This window comes from Cimex lectularius, unplaced genomic scaffold (assembly GCF_000648675.2).
Source record: "Cimex lectularius strain Harlan isolate CLEC.00 unplaced genomic scaffold, Clec_2.1 scaffold92, whole genome shotgun sequence".
Taxonomy (NCBI): domain Eukaryota; kingdom Metazoa; phylum Arthropoda; class Insecta; order Hemiptera; family Cimicidae; genus Cimex; species Cimex lectularius.
In genome coordinates, this window is record NW_019942502.1 from 1353322 (window position 1) to 1371033 (window position 17712).

Sequence of the window (17712 nt, forward strand, 5' to 3'; positions counted from 1 at the left end):
CCCTAGGAAAACTCCAGGTTTCAAATCTAATAAAATTTTGTACAGGCCAAAACAATTTATTTTCCTTTAATCCAGCAATAAAACGACTTTCGGACAAAGATTTGTTTTAACATTATAAAACAATGAGTGAAATATAATCAATTCATGTTTAACAAAAATCAGACTAGGAGACAGTTGAACTATTGCTATTCCCTGCCTTATTATTTTTTTTTTTTTTTTAATAACGTATAATAAACAGTCTTAATAACTAAACAATAACAAAATATAAAAGTTCTATGGCATTATCACAATATACAAATTATATTTTATAATCTTAAAAATATTATTTTAAAACTATGTACAAGCCTTAGCTAGTCTTCAGGATTAATCCATTATTGTAAAGATAAAAAAGCTATTTTTGTTTAAACAAAAATAGTCTTTGAAATTAATTTGTTTTCAGTTATTTTTTTAATGAAATATTGATAGTTCTATGAATAACAACAAAATAATTGTAATTATTTGTATAATTCTAGAATAATATTTTTTATAATTCATAACTTTTTTTTTAAATAAATAACTTTAGCAAGTTCTCTGACTTGAAAATATTAAATTAGAAATCTGTTGTTTAAATGTAAAATGAGCAAAACTGAAATTTAAAAAAAAAAAAAAAAAGATCAAAGCAGAAAACCAGCTAGGTTAAATTTTATTTAAAAATTATAATTACCAACATTAATATTCAGTCAAAACGTTTATGTTCACAATCATTGATTTATTTTTGACAAATTATCTTCCTTTACAAGGCCAGCTGTCAGAGATAAACAGATAAAACAATTTAGAAAAAATACATATATAAAATAAATTTATCATAACATTAAAAACACACGCAATTATTTAAGAAGTTATTGAAATGCTTACATTTCTTTGGCATCATTCAGAACCCATCATAAATCTCAGTAAAACTTTCTATTTTTAATTAAACGAGTAAATTAAATATACTAAATGCTTTGATTTAATAATGAGCACATGTTAATTACAATATAAAAACAAACCATTAGCCATAAATGAGCTATTATCCTAAGATGTATTTTTTTTTAATTTCAGGATTTAATTAATCACAAATTACAATGAGGCAGGGAATAAAATTGCACATGCCTTTAAAAAAATAACCTAAAATAAAACATTTGGCACCAAATAAATTCAATCTCCATAGTGAAATTAATATAATTAAAATATCATTTAATATTTTCGATCGATATAAAATCATTTGCACAAGTCTAAAGCCCCTGTTGTTCTCTAATTAATAAAACTCTAAATTAATCCAATTTTTTTAAACAAGTCTAACCACATTTGATGGAAAAGTACAATTTATTTATTTTATTTTATAATTATTGTCAGATTTACCTATAAAATTTGGTTGGATATGCAACAATCTAGTACAATTGTAAAAATTAAAATTCTGTATGTCTACCGTTGACAAAAAATTAAACTTCATGGCTCTATTAATCCAATTAATTTCTCCTTTATTGTTAATTTGTATATTAATTTTTCAGTTAACATTATTTTTAAATAAGGTTTTTTTTTTATATTAAATTCGATGAACTCGTTTTTGATAGTTGATTGAGTATAATAAAAATGAGTTTATTACATAAAACAACTATTTTCAATCAAATTTATTGACCAGTTTATTGTTGATTGAAATTTAATTAAAATTTAATAATTAAATAATACTAAATGTTATTATTACATCTGCTTCCTATACACGATTCTTACTTCAAACATTAAAATTTTGCCAAATAACTTAATTAAAACCTATTTATAAACCTTTTGATTGTAATTTTGTTCAATTTTCCCATCAATGTATGCAATTTTTCATTAAAAAAATAATAACATTGAATAAATGAAAATCATATAAGATAGAGTTATAAGATAGAGACACTCGGTTAAAATAAAATATTGAGAATATCACGATTCTTAATAATTGGCAAAATTAAATGTTATAAGAGACATGCTGAAATAAGACGAATTGGAATGGATTGAATAAGGCATTTGATTTGTCTAATCCTCAGCTAATATCAGTTTTTGTTAATAACTGTCTTACGTTCTCGTACGAATTGAGCGATGCGAATAGCTCGGCCAGCTCGGAAAATGTAGGCCTGTCTCTTGCAACGTACTGCCAGCATTTTTCCATCTCTTTGTATATTGCGGGCTTGCAATACGCAGGCTGGGGAAGCCTCTCGCCCTTCTCTATCAGTTTAATAACCTACACAAAACATCAAATTAATATATAAAAATAAACTATTATTATTTTAAAATATGAAAATGCTTTTTTAAAAGTGTTGATTAAAAACTGTGAATAGCCATATGTAACACTACTTGGGCCAATCTTACAAAATTGATTCGTGAACAGACAAACTTACCAGTCTTATTACAGTCCATTGTGAATTGTCAAAAATAAGCAAATGTGAAAAAGTCAATTATCAAGCAAACATTTCTTAAAAAATCCTTGCCTGCTGCTTCCAAATTCAAGTGGTTAACAGAAGTATTACCAATAATTTAAAGTGGATTAACTGATAGCTATTAGTATGAACTCAAGTTAAAACACATCAATGTAAGTCCGATTAATAAGAAGTTTTGGAAGAAAGTAAGAAAAAGGAAGAAAGTTTTGTTTCAAGAACCCATCCTGTCATGAACCTCTAGATATACAGAACAAAAACTTTCTTAAATAAACTAATCTAGTTTTTATCACACCCACCCAATAATCCTGACCTAACTCCTTCAGATTACGCTTTGCCTGGCTTTATTGATTAAATATTACAGAAATTACAAATAATATATTGAGCACACTGCCACCAGGTCAGACACCAGGCACTTATCCTATTAAGGATATGTATTCCTCAGTCTTATGGATGTTTCAGGGTATGTGAGTAAAAAGTTTAAAGAGCAAAGAGCAGCCAGACATCCATCTTTGTCACCGTGAGCAGGATCACCCCTTACCTAAATGACAAATTTATTTGCCACACTAAACATACCAAATCTGATTTGGTGAACTATTATATTGCTTAGAATTATGATTTTGGTGGTCAAGAAAACTTTTCATAACTGAGGAGTACAGTAGTTCTCTTTTTCAGGGTAATTAGTGGGCAGGAAAAAAGGACGATCTTTATCTGATAGCCCCCCTGCCACAATTTTTGTTCTTATATCTTTAATTCCGATATTGCACAGATGGTATAGAAAACTGTTGTGGTTCAGGTGGTCTGCAAATTTACATGAAAAATGTTCTTGGTCGACCAATTTTGCTGAACCATACAGGACTTATTTCTGGTTGGATATTTGCCTATATTTTCCTTTTTTATGCCTTTGGTTTGTTGTACTCCTTTTTCTGTCTGCTATATTTGTTAATATGTACAGCCAAATCGCTAACTACTGTTTATATTGATCCTGAAATGTCTGCCTCTTTTGCCAGAAGATTGAACTTTAAAGATTATACAGTTCAAAAACAAAGCGTAGGTCAAATCAACTTTTGATCCAAGGCGTGCTACTGCTATGGGATTTGATTGCCTTTATGATGGGTAATTAATCATCAAGTAAAAAGAGCTTATTAATACTAATTAATCATCAAGTACCATGATTGAAACAAATTCAATTTAATTCTTAGTTATAAGCTTATAAGGTTGAAAAATAAGTTTGTTCAGTTTTTTCACTCTTACAAGTTTTACGCAGCTCTACCTGCCTCTGTAGTAGCACTGTCTAATTATATTTCATAGTTGAAAGCCAACATTTCACATAACATTTTAATGAGTTCGGGATACTTTAATATGTAATGTATGTAACAAATTTGACATAAAGACATAACATTACCAGCATATTTTGCTTTTTTACTTCAAAAAAAGGTACACGAGCTGAAGATCATAAAAAATACGTAGCATCACCAAGAAAATGACCCCATTTTAAAGCGCACGATTATTTGAGATGAAAAATGGATCCTACACAATATTGTGGTGCTAAGAGATCATTGGGACACAAGAATGAACCACCGTAAACATTCTGTGCAATTGAATTCACTAATTTCGTGGTCCGCTTGACCAATTAATATATTACGATTAATTAAGGTTTTTAATTGAGATAAAAAAGTCAATGGCATGAGCGGGATTCGAACCCACAATCTTCGGCTTGATACGCCGCTGCTCTACCACTTGAGCTATCGAAGTGTACTTCACTAAAGTTCTCTGTGACCATTTCATTGTCGTCGAGAATCCAACCCGATTACACGACATTTGAAAAATGGCAAAAAGGAGGGAAAATTCAAAAGGTGCGGTTGAGATGGGAAGTTAGTGCCGACTGGATCAAGGATAGCTCAAGTGGTAGAGCAGCGTCGTATCAAGCCAAAGATCGTGGGTTCGAATCCCGCTCGTGCCATTGACGTTTTTATCTCAACTAAAAACCTTAATTAATTATAATTTTGTGCAATGTTAGTGTATTTTTCACTATGGGGAGCTACCAACAAGCAGAACGATAGATCCACAGTTAACATAACTAATTGGCTGGTCAGAAAGAAGTTCTTTCCCTGACAATGCGACACCCTCGCATCATTATTGACCTAGAGTGAATTATTCTCCATTGGGATGTTTTGTCGCACCATCCGGATTAAAGCGGTACTTTAGCATGTTCTAATTATCACTTATTATGATCGTTGCATGAGAAAACATTTATTGACGAGGAGGCTTTCAAAAACATTAGGGTCAGTTTTTCACCTGTAAACCTCAGGATTTTTGTAAAAACAGATGGCAAAAAATCATTATTAAAAAGGGTTAATACATAGCTGACTAGTATGTCTGCGTTGAGGGGCCGGGTTAGCCGAGTGGTTAAGGCGTCAGACCCTCAGCTAGTAGATCCCGCGGTCGTGGGTTCGATCCCCACCGTCACCTCTGGATTTTTCTGACGCTTAAGGGGACCAGTGGCTGCAATTGAAGGAAATTGACACGGCACTCATCAATGGAAGGGGCAAGATCGGATCTCAGCGACCCTGAATTTGGTCCCAACCCCTTTCAAAAATGAGTTTCTTCGATGGAAGAACACCAGTACATCGGGGGCTCAAGTTCACATTTGTGTTGCGAGCCCTCACCCAAAATATGGAGCCAGGGATAAAGTACAATAATCTGTACAGCTCAGCTGCAGTGCTCAGGAGGTAACTCGTCCAGTCCCTGGTATCCAAAAAAAAATGTACTACGTTTATTCAATAAAATGTGATTATTTGTACTCATAAAACCCAAATAAATTTATTTGCTGACATAGGTTTCACAATACCATTATTGTTAATATATTCACTAATTTCGTGGTCCGCTTGACCAATTAAATCATTACAATTAGTTAAGGTTTTTAATCGAGATGAAAAAAAGGTTAATGGCACGAACGGGATTCGAACCCACGATCTTCGGCTAGATACGCCGCTGCTCTACCACTTGAGCTATCGTGACCTCGATCTGCTCGGACACTTTATTGTCAATATAAATAGAAAAACTATAAATATACTAAATCTTTGTAAATATAAATTGGTCATTACTGATCATTTTGGCCTGCCTAATCTTGCTAGTTTGTTCTATCCCTAAAGGCGTCAACTTGTCAAATGGACACACAAACCAGTACACAACAGGTTCATCACACTGCAGACCCCATGAAGATATCACACAATTTAAATTTGTAAATGGGATTGCAATAGCTGAGTGGTCAGTGTGATAGATTTCCGGTTGAAGACCCAGCGGTCGTGGGTTCAATTCCCACCATCACCCCAGACTTTTTTTTCCCACTATACAAGAATACAATTAATTCATTCTTTGACTCTTTTTGGCTAATATTGAAAAATAAAGCCAATATAAAAAAAAATTATACAAAAGGATTATTACCTCAGTACCCTTGAGATTGCCAAACGGTTGTTCACCGTAAGTGAACATCTCCCACAACGTAACACCAAAACTCCAAACATCACTTGCCGATGAAAATGTGCCAAAGTTGTACGATTCAGGAGCATACCTGAACAAAACAAAATTCAATTAAATCTTCACTCTTTACCCACACAAAAAATTATTTGATAGGCTAACCATCTGATCGGCCATCTTCCTCCACTCGTCGCCTGGTAATATCCACCTTCTTCTTTCAGCGGTCTAGAAAGTCCAAAATCGCTTATTTTAGCCTGATGTCTTGTCGCTAATAAGACATTACGAGCTGCCAGGTCGCGATGAACAATCATGTTTTGCTCTAAATACTGCATGCCTGTAAGCACCCATAAAAATGGCTTATAAAAGAGAATAATTGATTTAAAAACCTTTTAAAGACAAATAATCATGAAGTTTTAAATGAACTCACTACCCAAGAAAAGATGTTTGATTTTACAGTTTGATTTACATAAGTCTAGATCATGAGGGATCAGATATATTTGGGGGAGAAAAGTTTTGCAAATGTGCTTTTTTGCTTCTGAACTACCTAAGGTAGGGAAGCATTGTATTCATGCGGAAAGTAAAAAAAAATTTGTCCTCTAAAATCAGAATTTCCACTTGCATTTTGTGTTTTAGACCTTTCTGAACAATTTTGGTTCCGTATCTGTCTGTCTTTCTGTATATGGTCAATTCCTTGTAACTAGAAAAAATCCGAAACATGAGACCAATTTTTATTAAATTTTCAAAGATTGTGCGGGTTGGTTTCTAGACGGTCATATTAATCAGTATTGATTGCACAAGTGCAAACATAAAATCTCGTACACAACTATATCTCCAAAACCAGTTGTCGGATTCTTATGAAATTTTTTTTACCGCATACCACATGCAATCTGTGATGCCCATACAAGAAGTTCATAGTCAGGACTGACTTGCTCAGGATGTTTGTGCAAAAAGGAAAGAATTGAACCTAAAGGAACCAACTCCTGAACCTGGAAAATGTTTTCATAACATTATTTGCACTTTTTATTGTCAAAAAAAAAAATTTAAATGTTAACCATGTAAAATGAATCGCCTTGTGCTAGACCGATTAGTTTAACGATGCAGTGATGATTTAAACCAAGCATGACTTCGGCTTCTCTTATGAAATCCTTTTCATTTGAGCTTATATGTTCACGTCTTAAAGTCTTAACTGCTACCTCTTCCTAAAAACAAAAATTCATTTATATTTTATATTCTTTATAAAAAAGAAACATATTTATAATTCCTACTAACCTCATTCCCGTGTCTTGTTTGATATAACGCTCTAAAAACCGAACCAAATTCCCCTTCGCCTAGCACATCTTTTAGAATTAAATTTTCCTTCGGGATAAACACTATAAAATAAACGTTACTTCAATTTATATCATATAAAATAATAATATTGTGCTTTTTACCTTGAGATTGTGGTTCAGGAGGTAGTGAAAAAGGTAAAGACAGAGTAGAATTGTGCAAGGATATGTCATTGCTCACTAAAGACATGTGTGAGTTACTTAGGCTGGAATCTATGCTATACCTAGATGGTCTTGGTTTCGGTGGCATGGGTAAAGTCGCAGTTACATTCCCTTCAGATTTCCTTGCTGTTTTTTTATACGGTAATGTCGGAAACTAAAAAATTCACATTTCATGTTTATTTTTGTCGAAATGCTTATAACTGTCTTGAACTTACACTTCTTTTTGGGTGGAAGTTTGGTAATGGCGGTTTGGGCTTTGGTTGTACAGGGTGTTGAAGCGTGGTAGGCAGGCCATCGGTTAAAAGGCGATAATGCTCCACAACATGTTCAAGGGAATCGAGATAAGGTCCGTTGTCAATTACATAAAAAGATTCCTAAATGAATATATTAAACATATCAAACGGGAAGAAAGCAATTTAAATAACATACATGCTTCTGAATAACAAAATTATAAGCCTTGTTGGAACATAGCATGGTCAACACGTATCCTTTATTTTCACTGTATCTGACTAAGAAGGCACCATCGCCCATATTGCTAGCTTCGAGCGCCAGAACAGCTTCTTGACGATTAAGCGTCCCATGATACCATTGTTCCCTTGAAGTTTGAGGAATTGGGCTTGGATATGTTTCTAAGATTTAAAAAAAATCACTTTTTTATTGCAAATTCTACCATTTAAAACTTCAAATTTTTGTTTATCATACTTAAAAGATGTGCGCACTGGAAAAATCCATTGCTTTCTGCCAACAACTGAGGAGTTTCATTTTTTAGCGTCCTTGGCCGACTAGGCGCGCCAATTTGTAGCAATAATTCAACAATATCTTTATGGCCTCTACTCGCCGCTTCGTGCAGAGGTACCCACCCTATCAAGACAAAAAAACTTTAGTAAAAATTCACAACATAAAACATTCTTATGCATAAGCACCTGTGATTGTATTCCTCCTTTGAACATTAGCAAATCCGCTATCTAGAAGTATTCTAACAATTTTGATTAAATTGTACTGACAGGCATACTAAAAAATTAACAAAACAATATAAAAATGAAAACAAAACATACTGTCACATACCAACTGGATCCTTGTGTTAGCACAGAACAGAATTTTTTAATTATGTCAGTTAATACTAAAATACAAGTTATAAGCTTACATGCAGTGGTGTATTTCCCATTTGGTCTAAACAGTTAACATTCGCTCCTTTATCTATGAGGATCTGAAGAATTGCTTCTTGTCCCAGTTTACTCGCCAGATGGACAGCAGTTTGTCCTTGTTCGTCTTTCGCTTCCAGCCGATAATCACATTTCAACAGCTCAGACGCGACAATAAACTCTCCTATTATTTTTTAAACAATAAATGGACTATTTTTAATTGTATTAAATTTAACATACCTTGCTTGGTGGCGCGATGTAAAAGGTTGGTCCTCCCGTGTCTCCTCGTGTCATGCGGCGGTAAATCTTTTTGTACGGGTTCAACCAAAGCACACATCAAACCGTTGGCATTTTCTTGATAATATTCTATCAACGTGTCTAATCCATGAACTATAGTCTCTTCGTCTGAAAGCCAAAGAGAGAAATGCTTAATTATAAGTAATAACATCTCAAAACTTGCTAAACACATAAAATTAAATATTTTTAGCATTTAAACCTATAGAGTACACCATTATAAAAAAATAATAATAATATGCCATGAATGAATAATTTCTCAACAGTCATTAATTCCTAAAAGGCCAAAATTTCTGAAAAATTTGGTATAAATACTTCAATTTACTTCATTCTATCTTGATAATTACCATCACTAAAATATTATCATATAAAATATCTTACTTGTCTTACATACCTTGCACCTGCATGTACCTTGAGCTATCTGAGATTTTAAGTCCTTAAGTTCTAAACCGCTGATTTAAAATATTTCTAGCGTAGGAGAATTACTTTTAGTGATTTATCTATCTATTATCTCAGTGTAAAATTATTTTTTGTCTGGCATGATATTTTCAGAAAGTGGCCAGGATGAAACTAAAGGAAATTTTTAATTCCTCGCATATCTTCGAACATAGGGAACCACGGTGGCTGAGCAGTTAAGGCGTCTGACTCATATTTACTACATATGATTTTTCTTCTAATGCCTAGGATTGATTGGACTATCCGTCCTCGCTTTCCTGCCTCTACCATGGACGAGGATAGCCTGGACATAGTTTGTTGTTATAAAAGTGAATCTACATACTCCATCTTCATCATTTTTATGTGAGGTGATTTTTCAAATAAAAATTTCCTTCCAGGGTTATTTTAATTCTTGATAAAAACGTCTGTGCCTGAAGCCACCAGCTTTGGAGCTTTTATTTCGACAAACTTTAACTCTTGATAATTCAGATCTTCATTAAAAAATTTAAAACCAATCATAAGAGGGGCCTAAGTTTGCCATGTTAGCAGTTCTGAATTTGAATCCCGACAGAACTCTTGGCCTTTTAATTAATAATGGTATGAAAAATGTATTGTAATGTGGTTTAACACCTTGTCCACAACACCCAACATTGAAAATTAAGCCCTCCTTTATGCAGGAATTTCTTTGTATTAATCAAAAGATCTTTTCACCTCAAAGACGCCAACTCCTTACACAAAAATGTCTTTCTATACCGATTTCCTTCCCCACCCCTTCAAAATCCAACGTATATAAACGTACAACAGCAATATCTCACTGGCACTCTCCACACGACACACAAGAATGGCACACACGCAGAAAAAAAAACACTTTGAGTGAGTAGAAATACTTTGATTGAATATAAAAAAATATATTTTTTTGCATTGTATAAATTCACTTTTTTTCACATCCTACATGTATTTGTTAAATTTAAACAATGTTTGTAAATCCCAGGCCCTGAAGATGATCTCAATGAAGATCGAAACGTTGGCACCATAAAGAAATTGTTTTTCTAAAACCTACATCACACCAGACCGCATCTCACGATTTCTGAATAATTAATCAAAAGTTTAGTAATTCTCAGATATCATTTCTAGTTTTGTTGTTTTATAGTTTTTTTTTGCAAATCGATAATGAATGATTTATATAAGCATGAACTTCAGATTTTAATATTCTACAATTCAGACCTTAGTCTTATCCGACCTCATCAAAGTTCAGCCCCGGGGCTGTCAACAGTTAGCTCCCTCTATATGCACATCCAAGGGCCATGTCAGCCTGAGGATGACTCCTGTGCCAAGAACTATCAGCTAATGGTAAACTGCTCTTTTCAAAGTTCAATGACAGGTCACTCTCGACTTACAGCAAAGGCTGGCCAACGGACTAGTCCTGAACACGCCCAAGAACACGCACGTATCATTATCAGCATAAATAATTAAATTTACAATTTATAAATTTATCTGTTTTTTATTGGTTTCAGTAATTTGTCTGGTTTTTGTTATAATTCAACTTGTAACGGCTAATTTTTCCAATATTTCCATAATTTTAATTTTTCAATAGAACTATAGAACCATATTCTTCAACAAACTACACATTTTGAGCCAGCTTGCAATCTCTTCATGATAAAAAATCAATTCTCAATAATTCAGACGCATCTCATTGAAAATACATCTTTCAAAAGAACGATCTATTTTTTTAAGTTAACGTGTATCTTATTATATTTTTAAAGATTTATTATTAACAAATGTTTAATGTATGTCAAGCAAAATGGATTGCCAGGAAAAATTGAGAAATAAATAAAAGACATCACATGACACAGATGAAAATTTTTTGTTTACTTTCTATGATTCTTTCTAATCATTCCTTCTTTTTTTTCCTTTTCCTTATAGTGCCTATAGTGCAAAACAGCACATAATTGCCAAGTAGATTGTGTTAATTAACAACCTTCACATGTGAAAAAAAAATTAACAAACAAGATGCAACTTTATTAACATTTATTTTACAATTATCCAAGTATAATTTTCAGCAATGCTCTTGATAGCATATTTAATAAAAACGCATGCACTGTTAATTATGTGCCTAAAATTGGCATTAAGATTTTAGTTTCATTTTTAATAAAAACAACATCAAAGCTTTCAGTTTAACTTTAATCATTTATTATTTGGTTTAAAATAGTTCATTTGTTACAAAAGAAAAAAGTGTATCATTTAAAAAATATTTAAAACACATAAATTACACTTATTTTTATCAATTTGTTAACATTTCCTTCATGCAAAACACCTATTATCTTCAGTATAAAATTTGTGGTCAAAGGATAAACATGCTCTTTGGGAACTGGTGCACTAAGGTAAAAAAAAAAATTAGCAAGGGCCGTGCAAATAAATTTAAATCTAATGCTTTAAATTTGTTGTCAGTTTTTTTTTCTTAGAATGAGAATGAGTCAGTTGTCAATTTTCCTACTAGATCTATCCTACAATGAATAATCAGTAAGACAATGACTTGGTCTAATATGAAATTCTTTGACAATCAGTCAGCAGTGTTATTTTGCTTTAGTTTCTCTTTTAATAAATTTGTTTTAGATAATAAAACAAGTATAACTATGCCAAGAAAGATGGGAAAAGTTTTAATATCAGACCAATATTTGGTGGTATCGTGGTACCTCACGATTGATCAGAGAAAATCTAAGAAATGAAATGTAATTTTTGTTCTAGTGAACACAAATAAATAATTCTTGTCAGGAATCTAATAGTCAATATGCTTCTTGGGACAATAAATTACATTTTTCATGATTCTTCTACTTCATACACTCTAATTAGAAAAATATAGTGCTCATTAATATTTATATCCCTAAGATGGCTCCAAGACTGCTGAAACATCTGTAAATATAATGGCAAATATAAAAAAATCTCTTTTCTTCCCTGGCCAACTCCTCGACAATCAACAAAAATACAATCCAAGAATTCCAATTTATTCAAATGGTATAGATTATGACTATTGCTCCTCTAAAACCCTACTTTGGGTTCTAGGATGTAGAAATTGAGAGAAATGAGAAATTACGAGAGATAAGAACACACTATCAGATACCGTTTTGGAAAAGAATAGAACTAAAAAATTGCTGTCATGTTGATTTGACACGGTCAGTCCAAAATCAAGAAAGACTGAAGAGGACAAATTTCATTGTGCATAAAAGGAAGCAGTAAGAAACTTAAAACAAAAAAGTAACACATTTCTTGACAGGGAATTCTGAAGCAGAAGAGACCAAAACTAAAGATACTTTGGGTTTTCATTTAAATTTTTGATAGAAATGTCTGCGCCTGATCCTGTGACATTCACTGTAACATGTCAATTTCTATCCTGCTGATTTTAAAGTCCCTCTAGCGTGAGAGAATAACTTCTTTGTGATTTATAAGACTATTATCTTAGTGGATAATTATTAAGTTTTCAAAACAAAAGTGGAATTTTTAATTAAAATATCATCTAACACAGAATCGAACAGTAGTCAAGTAGTTGCGTTGTCTCTCATATTTGCTAAGCTGCTAGTAGTAATAGATACAGCTCAAGGAATTTTAATGACAATAATTTTTTAAAAAGTTGGACGTTAATCCTCTTTTATGACAGAAATTATGTTTATAATCAAACGTTCCATTCAATTTTAATTATCTCTAGATTAAACTAATGGTATTTTGGGTGTCTGGAGTGGTTTTCATTTTTGGTACCAGAACCACCAGCTGTTGGTCTTTCATTTCAACAAACTTCTTAATTTATGTAATATAGGTCTAATGCAAGAATTTATTTTTCCCAAAGCCATTAACTTTAACTTCACATATAATAGGACTTATACTAAATATTAATAGTCTCTCAGATTTGATAATTCAAGCCCTTTTGTTCTGAGTTACATAATTTAATACTAGTGAAAAGTTTAGTATTTTCCGGTGATTTTAGTTTCGTCAAAATCTATAATTTGGTTTCAACAAGTATCACCCATTTCAGAGTTTTGACAGCCCGGGGTAAGACCTTAGGCACCAGATGTCAACAGCTAGATCATTTCAGCCCACCAACCTAGAAGTTTTTAAACTCTCTTGTTCTTTAAAAATTACTTAAGTTTCTAAAATAGTAGAGGAAGCTCAGATTTACATCCACATTGCCTCATTGAATAAACTTTTCTACTTCTGAAGAAATGCCAGAATAACAATTTTTTGGCTTATAGCCTGTAGTATGAATAGCCAACAGGTTTATTGATTTTGGAAAGCTAAAACAATGGAATTGGAGCATTAGCAGCTTGGGAGATCATAACAGTCCAAAACATGGTACTTATACAACTTTAGGTCCTAATTTATCAATGATCCTATTATTTCTCCAGTTGCAACAGTTGTACTTCCTCCATATCAAGGATTCTATCAAAAATCAGTTTGACCGTTGTCTTATCTGATCACTCAAAGTTAGGCTCCAGGCACTGTCAATAGCCAGGTCATTTAAGCCTAGTAGTTTTTAAGCATAGTTGTTCTCGAAATTTTTGCTGTCTTGAAAATTGTGGAGGAAGCTTAGGTTAAATCCACATTGGCTGAAGTGTTTGAAAAAATTTCTTCTACTTCGAATTGAACGCCAGAATAACAATTTTAACCCGGTGAAAACAATGGAATCGGAGCTTTAGCAGCTTATAAGATCACGATAGATCAAAAAGTGGTACTACTTATAGTACTTTAAAATTCAATTTATCAATGAATTTTATTATTTCTACAGTTGCAACAATTGTATTTCCTCTTTATCCAAGGGTCCAAAAGTCAGTTTGACCTTGGGTCCTCGACACCAATGTTAGGCTCTAGGCGTTGCCAACAGCTCGTTACAGGAACACCCTGCTGTTCTTTCATTACAACAAATGTGTAATTTAGATCCACACAAGAAAATTTGAAAGCCTTGGAGTTTGATAATTCAGGTCCAAGTTGTTCTTACTTAAATTAATTTATTACTAAAGAAAGGTTTAGTATTTGTCAGATCTTATTTCTAGATTCGTGGTTTTAATTTCTTACAAAACTATAATTTGATTATTTGTATAAGCTCAACTCTGCAGCATATATGTAATTGAGTTTATGACTTCATGAACCACTTGGATTTTAGCAATAATGAGACCTCAGAATTATCCGTTCCTCTGCCGAAGTCAGGCTACAGGGATTCCAGGGAAAAGCAAGGTAATTTCAGCCCCCGATTCATGCAGTTTTAAGAGAACCAGACTAAAAAATGTCTTGAAACTTTAAAAAAAAGGAATATCATTCTTCATGGTTGAATAAATTGTCTTATATCGGAGTGTAAGTTTTTAAAAAATATCTGTGATTTAGTCAGAACTTTTTTTTTTTTTTTGCTACAGCCCCTTATTTAGCTCTTGCAGATTAAAGCACCAAAGAAGAATTATATTGATCTTAAGCAATTACCTAGAACAGATGACATTACAAAGGCACATGTTAGTAACAAGCGAATCGAATAATACACAAACTTACCGATTGCAGCTATCGCAAAAAAGGCGTCCTCCCCGTGCCTTCGTATTTGATAGTGAATTATCTCATTCTCGTACAAGACTGACAAAACAAAGTCTTTAGCACTCGAACTGCTGTCGCGGACCAGAAAGCGCCCGTTTGTTGTCGACCCACCTTAAAAATAATATAAATTATTGTTGAAATTTTATAAAATAAGATTTTTTTTTACCATTGAATAATATCCTTTCAGCATCTTCCCTTGACAGATTCCCATGGTACCACATTAGATTTTTGTCAACTGCCATTCTTAGATCCTTTTTTTAGAGAAATCAACAGGTCAATTTTGTTATTGAAAATTAAAAATAATCTCGCCTTACCTTAAAAATAGATCTGAATATGAAGAATGCGTGAGAAAAATTTTTAACAAGACCATTATAAAAGAAAATAGTGTAGATAAGGTGGGACCCTTAATCCATAAGAGTCTGACGTCTGTTACTTGGACCTGTCGGAGAAATATTTATCATCTGTTCCAAGAAACAGCAATTCTGTCAGAGAGAACAGCAGAACTGCTTTGTAGAATTCCGTCCTGTATCGTTACTTGTAACGTAAACGAAAGCTACAGGTTATTCTGACCTTGGTGCCTGTCAGAGAAAAGCAGCTGGACGTGATTTGGTTTCAAGTGATAAAACGACTTGACCTAGAAAAATGCACTCTTTTAATTAAATTTAAAAATATCCCCTATAAAAACCGTTTTATTTTGTTTTGTATTTTTACAGAGACACTAGGTTTTATTTATAACAATAAAAATATCTTAATAAACAGCTCTTAATGAGTAATAAAAACTACAAAACTTGTTGTTCATTTTATTCCTTACTTCAAAACAGCCTAGAAAATAATATTTACAGAATTAAAAACAATAATAATCTCAAATATTCATTTTCTCTTATGTCAACTTTTTCCTTCCTGATATTTCACTAAGAACTAATTATCTTTTACATCTCAGCCATTTTTGTAAATGCATTAACATTAATACTTAACTTTCAATTAATTAATCTTTTTATATAAGGGTTTGGTTGGAATGAAAAAGTTAGTGTCAAGAGCGGGATTCGAACCCACGACCTTTGACTGAATTCACCGCTGCTCAAACCATTTTTGAGCTATCTTGACTTCGATCCACCCAGACACCAATTCCCCATCTCAACCTAGACCTGGTTAGAGCAGCGTGTATTGAGCCGAAGGTCGTGGGTTCGAATCCCGCTCTTGACACTAACTTTTTCATTTCAACCAAAACCTTACATAAAAAGATTACTTAATAACAAATAATTTTGCCATTTCACAGCATTCCGCTCTGCTTCACCTTGATGGCGAATGTCTACCCTGCATATGACTCTAACCATTGAAATGGTGACGAAACATTTCTGCCTTGAAATATTAAACATTAGAAATAATTTATATGACAAAGTAAATAATATGGATTTTTTCACTTAAAAAGACTAACAAGTATTCAGAACAATATTAAACAGAATAATAAATATACAATGAAATATTATATAGTACAATAAGCTATTTGTATAGGTCGAACGTTTCAGAACATGCTGATCTGTCTCTTGGTAGTGTTTTTTTGCCTCGCCCATGTTATATCCCTGATCAACCAAGTTAGGGAAAAACATCTGACTGACCAAAAACATCAGCCTTATGAAGAAATCATACAAGTCATACGATGGACTCTGACGAACAAGTTTGGGCAATCGTCATTTACATTTGGTTTGAGCAGCGTATTCAGCCGAAGGTTGTAGGTTCGAATCCTACTCGTGACACTAACTTTTTCATTTCAACCAAAACCTTACATAAAAAGGTTAATTAATTGAAAGAAGTAATTTGGTCAATCAGACTACTAAATATAATAGAATTAATATTTAACTTTCATTCCATCTCAATATAAAGCAAATCAAATTTTAGGTTTCAAACATATAACTACAAAAAAAATTGTAAGATGCAGAAGCAATGATTATACTGTATGGTCCGTCCCATTTTAAAATGCTGTTCATTTGTCACACATCAGAAAGTATTAATCAATTCAACAGAAAATGTATATTGATGATTTATTCACACTCTCTGGTTTAAAATTACTAGAACATACTTGAATACACTGTACAAATTTATTATAGAATCCACAGAAACATAAGATGATCAAATAATGACCTGATATTTTCTTACAAGCTAAATAATATGATTATTCAGAAATCGTGAGATGCGGTCTGGTGTGATGTAGGTTTCAGAAAAACATTTTCTTTATCATGCCAATGTCAACACGACAAGCAAGAATGGCACAATTACACAGAAGACAAACACTTTGAGCCCTGAAGATGATCTCAATAAACATTGGCACGATAAAGAAAATGTTTTTCTGAAACTTACATCACACCAGACCGCATCTCATAATTTCTGAATAATTATCGATTAACGGTCACTAATCACCACACACACCTAAATAATATGATCGGCTGTCCACAGTTAATCAATTTAAATCCATTAGAGTTTGTGTCCGATTGACCAAATAACTTCTTTCGATTAATTAATCTTTATGAAAGGTATTGGTTAAGATAAAAAGTCAGTGTCACGAGCGGGATTCAAACCCAGCCGAAGATCGTGGGTTCGAATTCCGCTCGTGACACTGACTTTTTTTATCTTAACCAATACCTTTCATAAAGATTAATTAATTGAAATTAATCAATTTGCTAAATTTCCAAGTTATATTTTCCATACCAGGCAAAAATATTATTTTCAAAATATAATTACAATACAAATTATTTAAAATTTAGTCCGATTCCTCGACTTATGGAAATGAGTAACAAACTTCTTTTACATTTTCCTTCTCTTAGGTCATTTTTTTGTTTGTTTGTTTCTTTCTTTCTTTCTTTTTGGTGTTTGATGTGTTTA

General features: G+C 32.6%; 1 protein-coding gene across 1 annotated transcript; it reads right to left on the bottom strand.

Annotated features, from left to right (window-relative positions):
- Window positions 1-653: 653 nt before the first annotated feature.
- LOC106669647 (tyrosine-protein kinase shark) lies at window positions 654-15414 on the bottom strand. The gene is made up of 16 exons (XM_014399251.2): window positions 15150-15414; window positions 15002-15086; window positions 14797-14946; window positions 8782-8946; window positions 8544-8725; window positions 8323-8410; window positions 8102-8260; window positions 7829-8028; window positions 7615-7773; window positions 7343-7553; window positions 7182-7282; window positions 6965-7111; window positions 6790-6898; window positions 6075-6246; window positions 5880-6006; window positions 654-2239 (listed from the first exon to the last, which is right to left on the bottom strand). Exons 2-16 carry the CDS (start codon window positions 15075-15077, stop codon window positions 2042-2044), a joined length of 2244 nt encoding a protein of 747 aa, XP_014254737.1. The 5' UTR covers window positions 15078-15086; window positions 15150-15414; the 3' UTR covers window positions 654-2041.
- Window positions 15415-17712: the final 2298 nt, after the last annotated feature.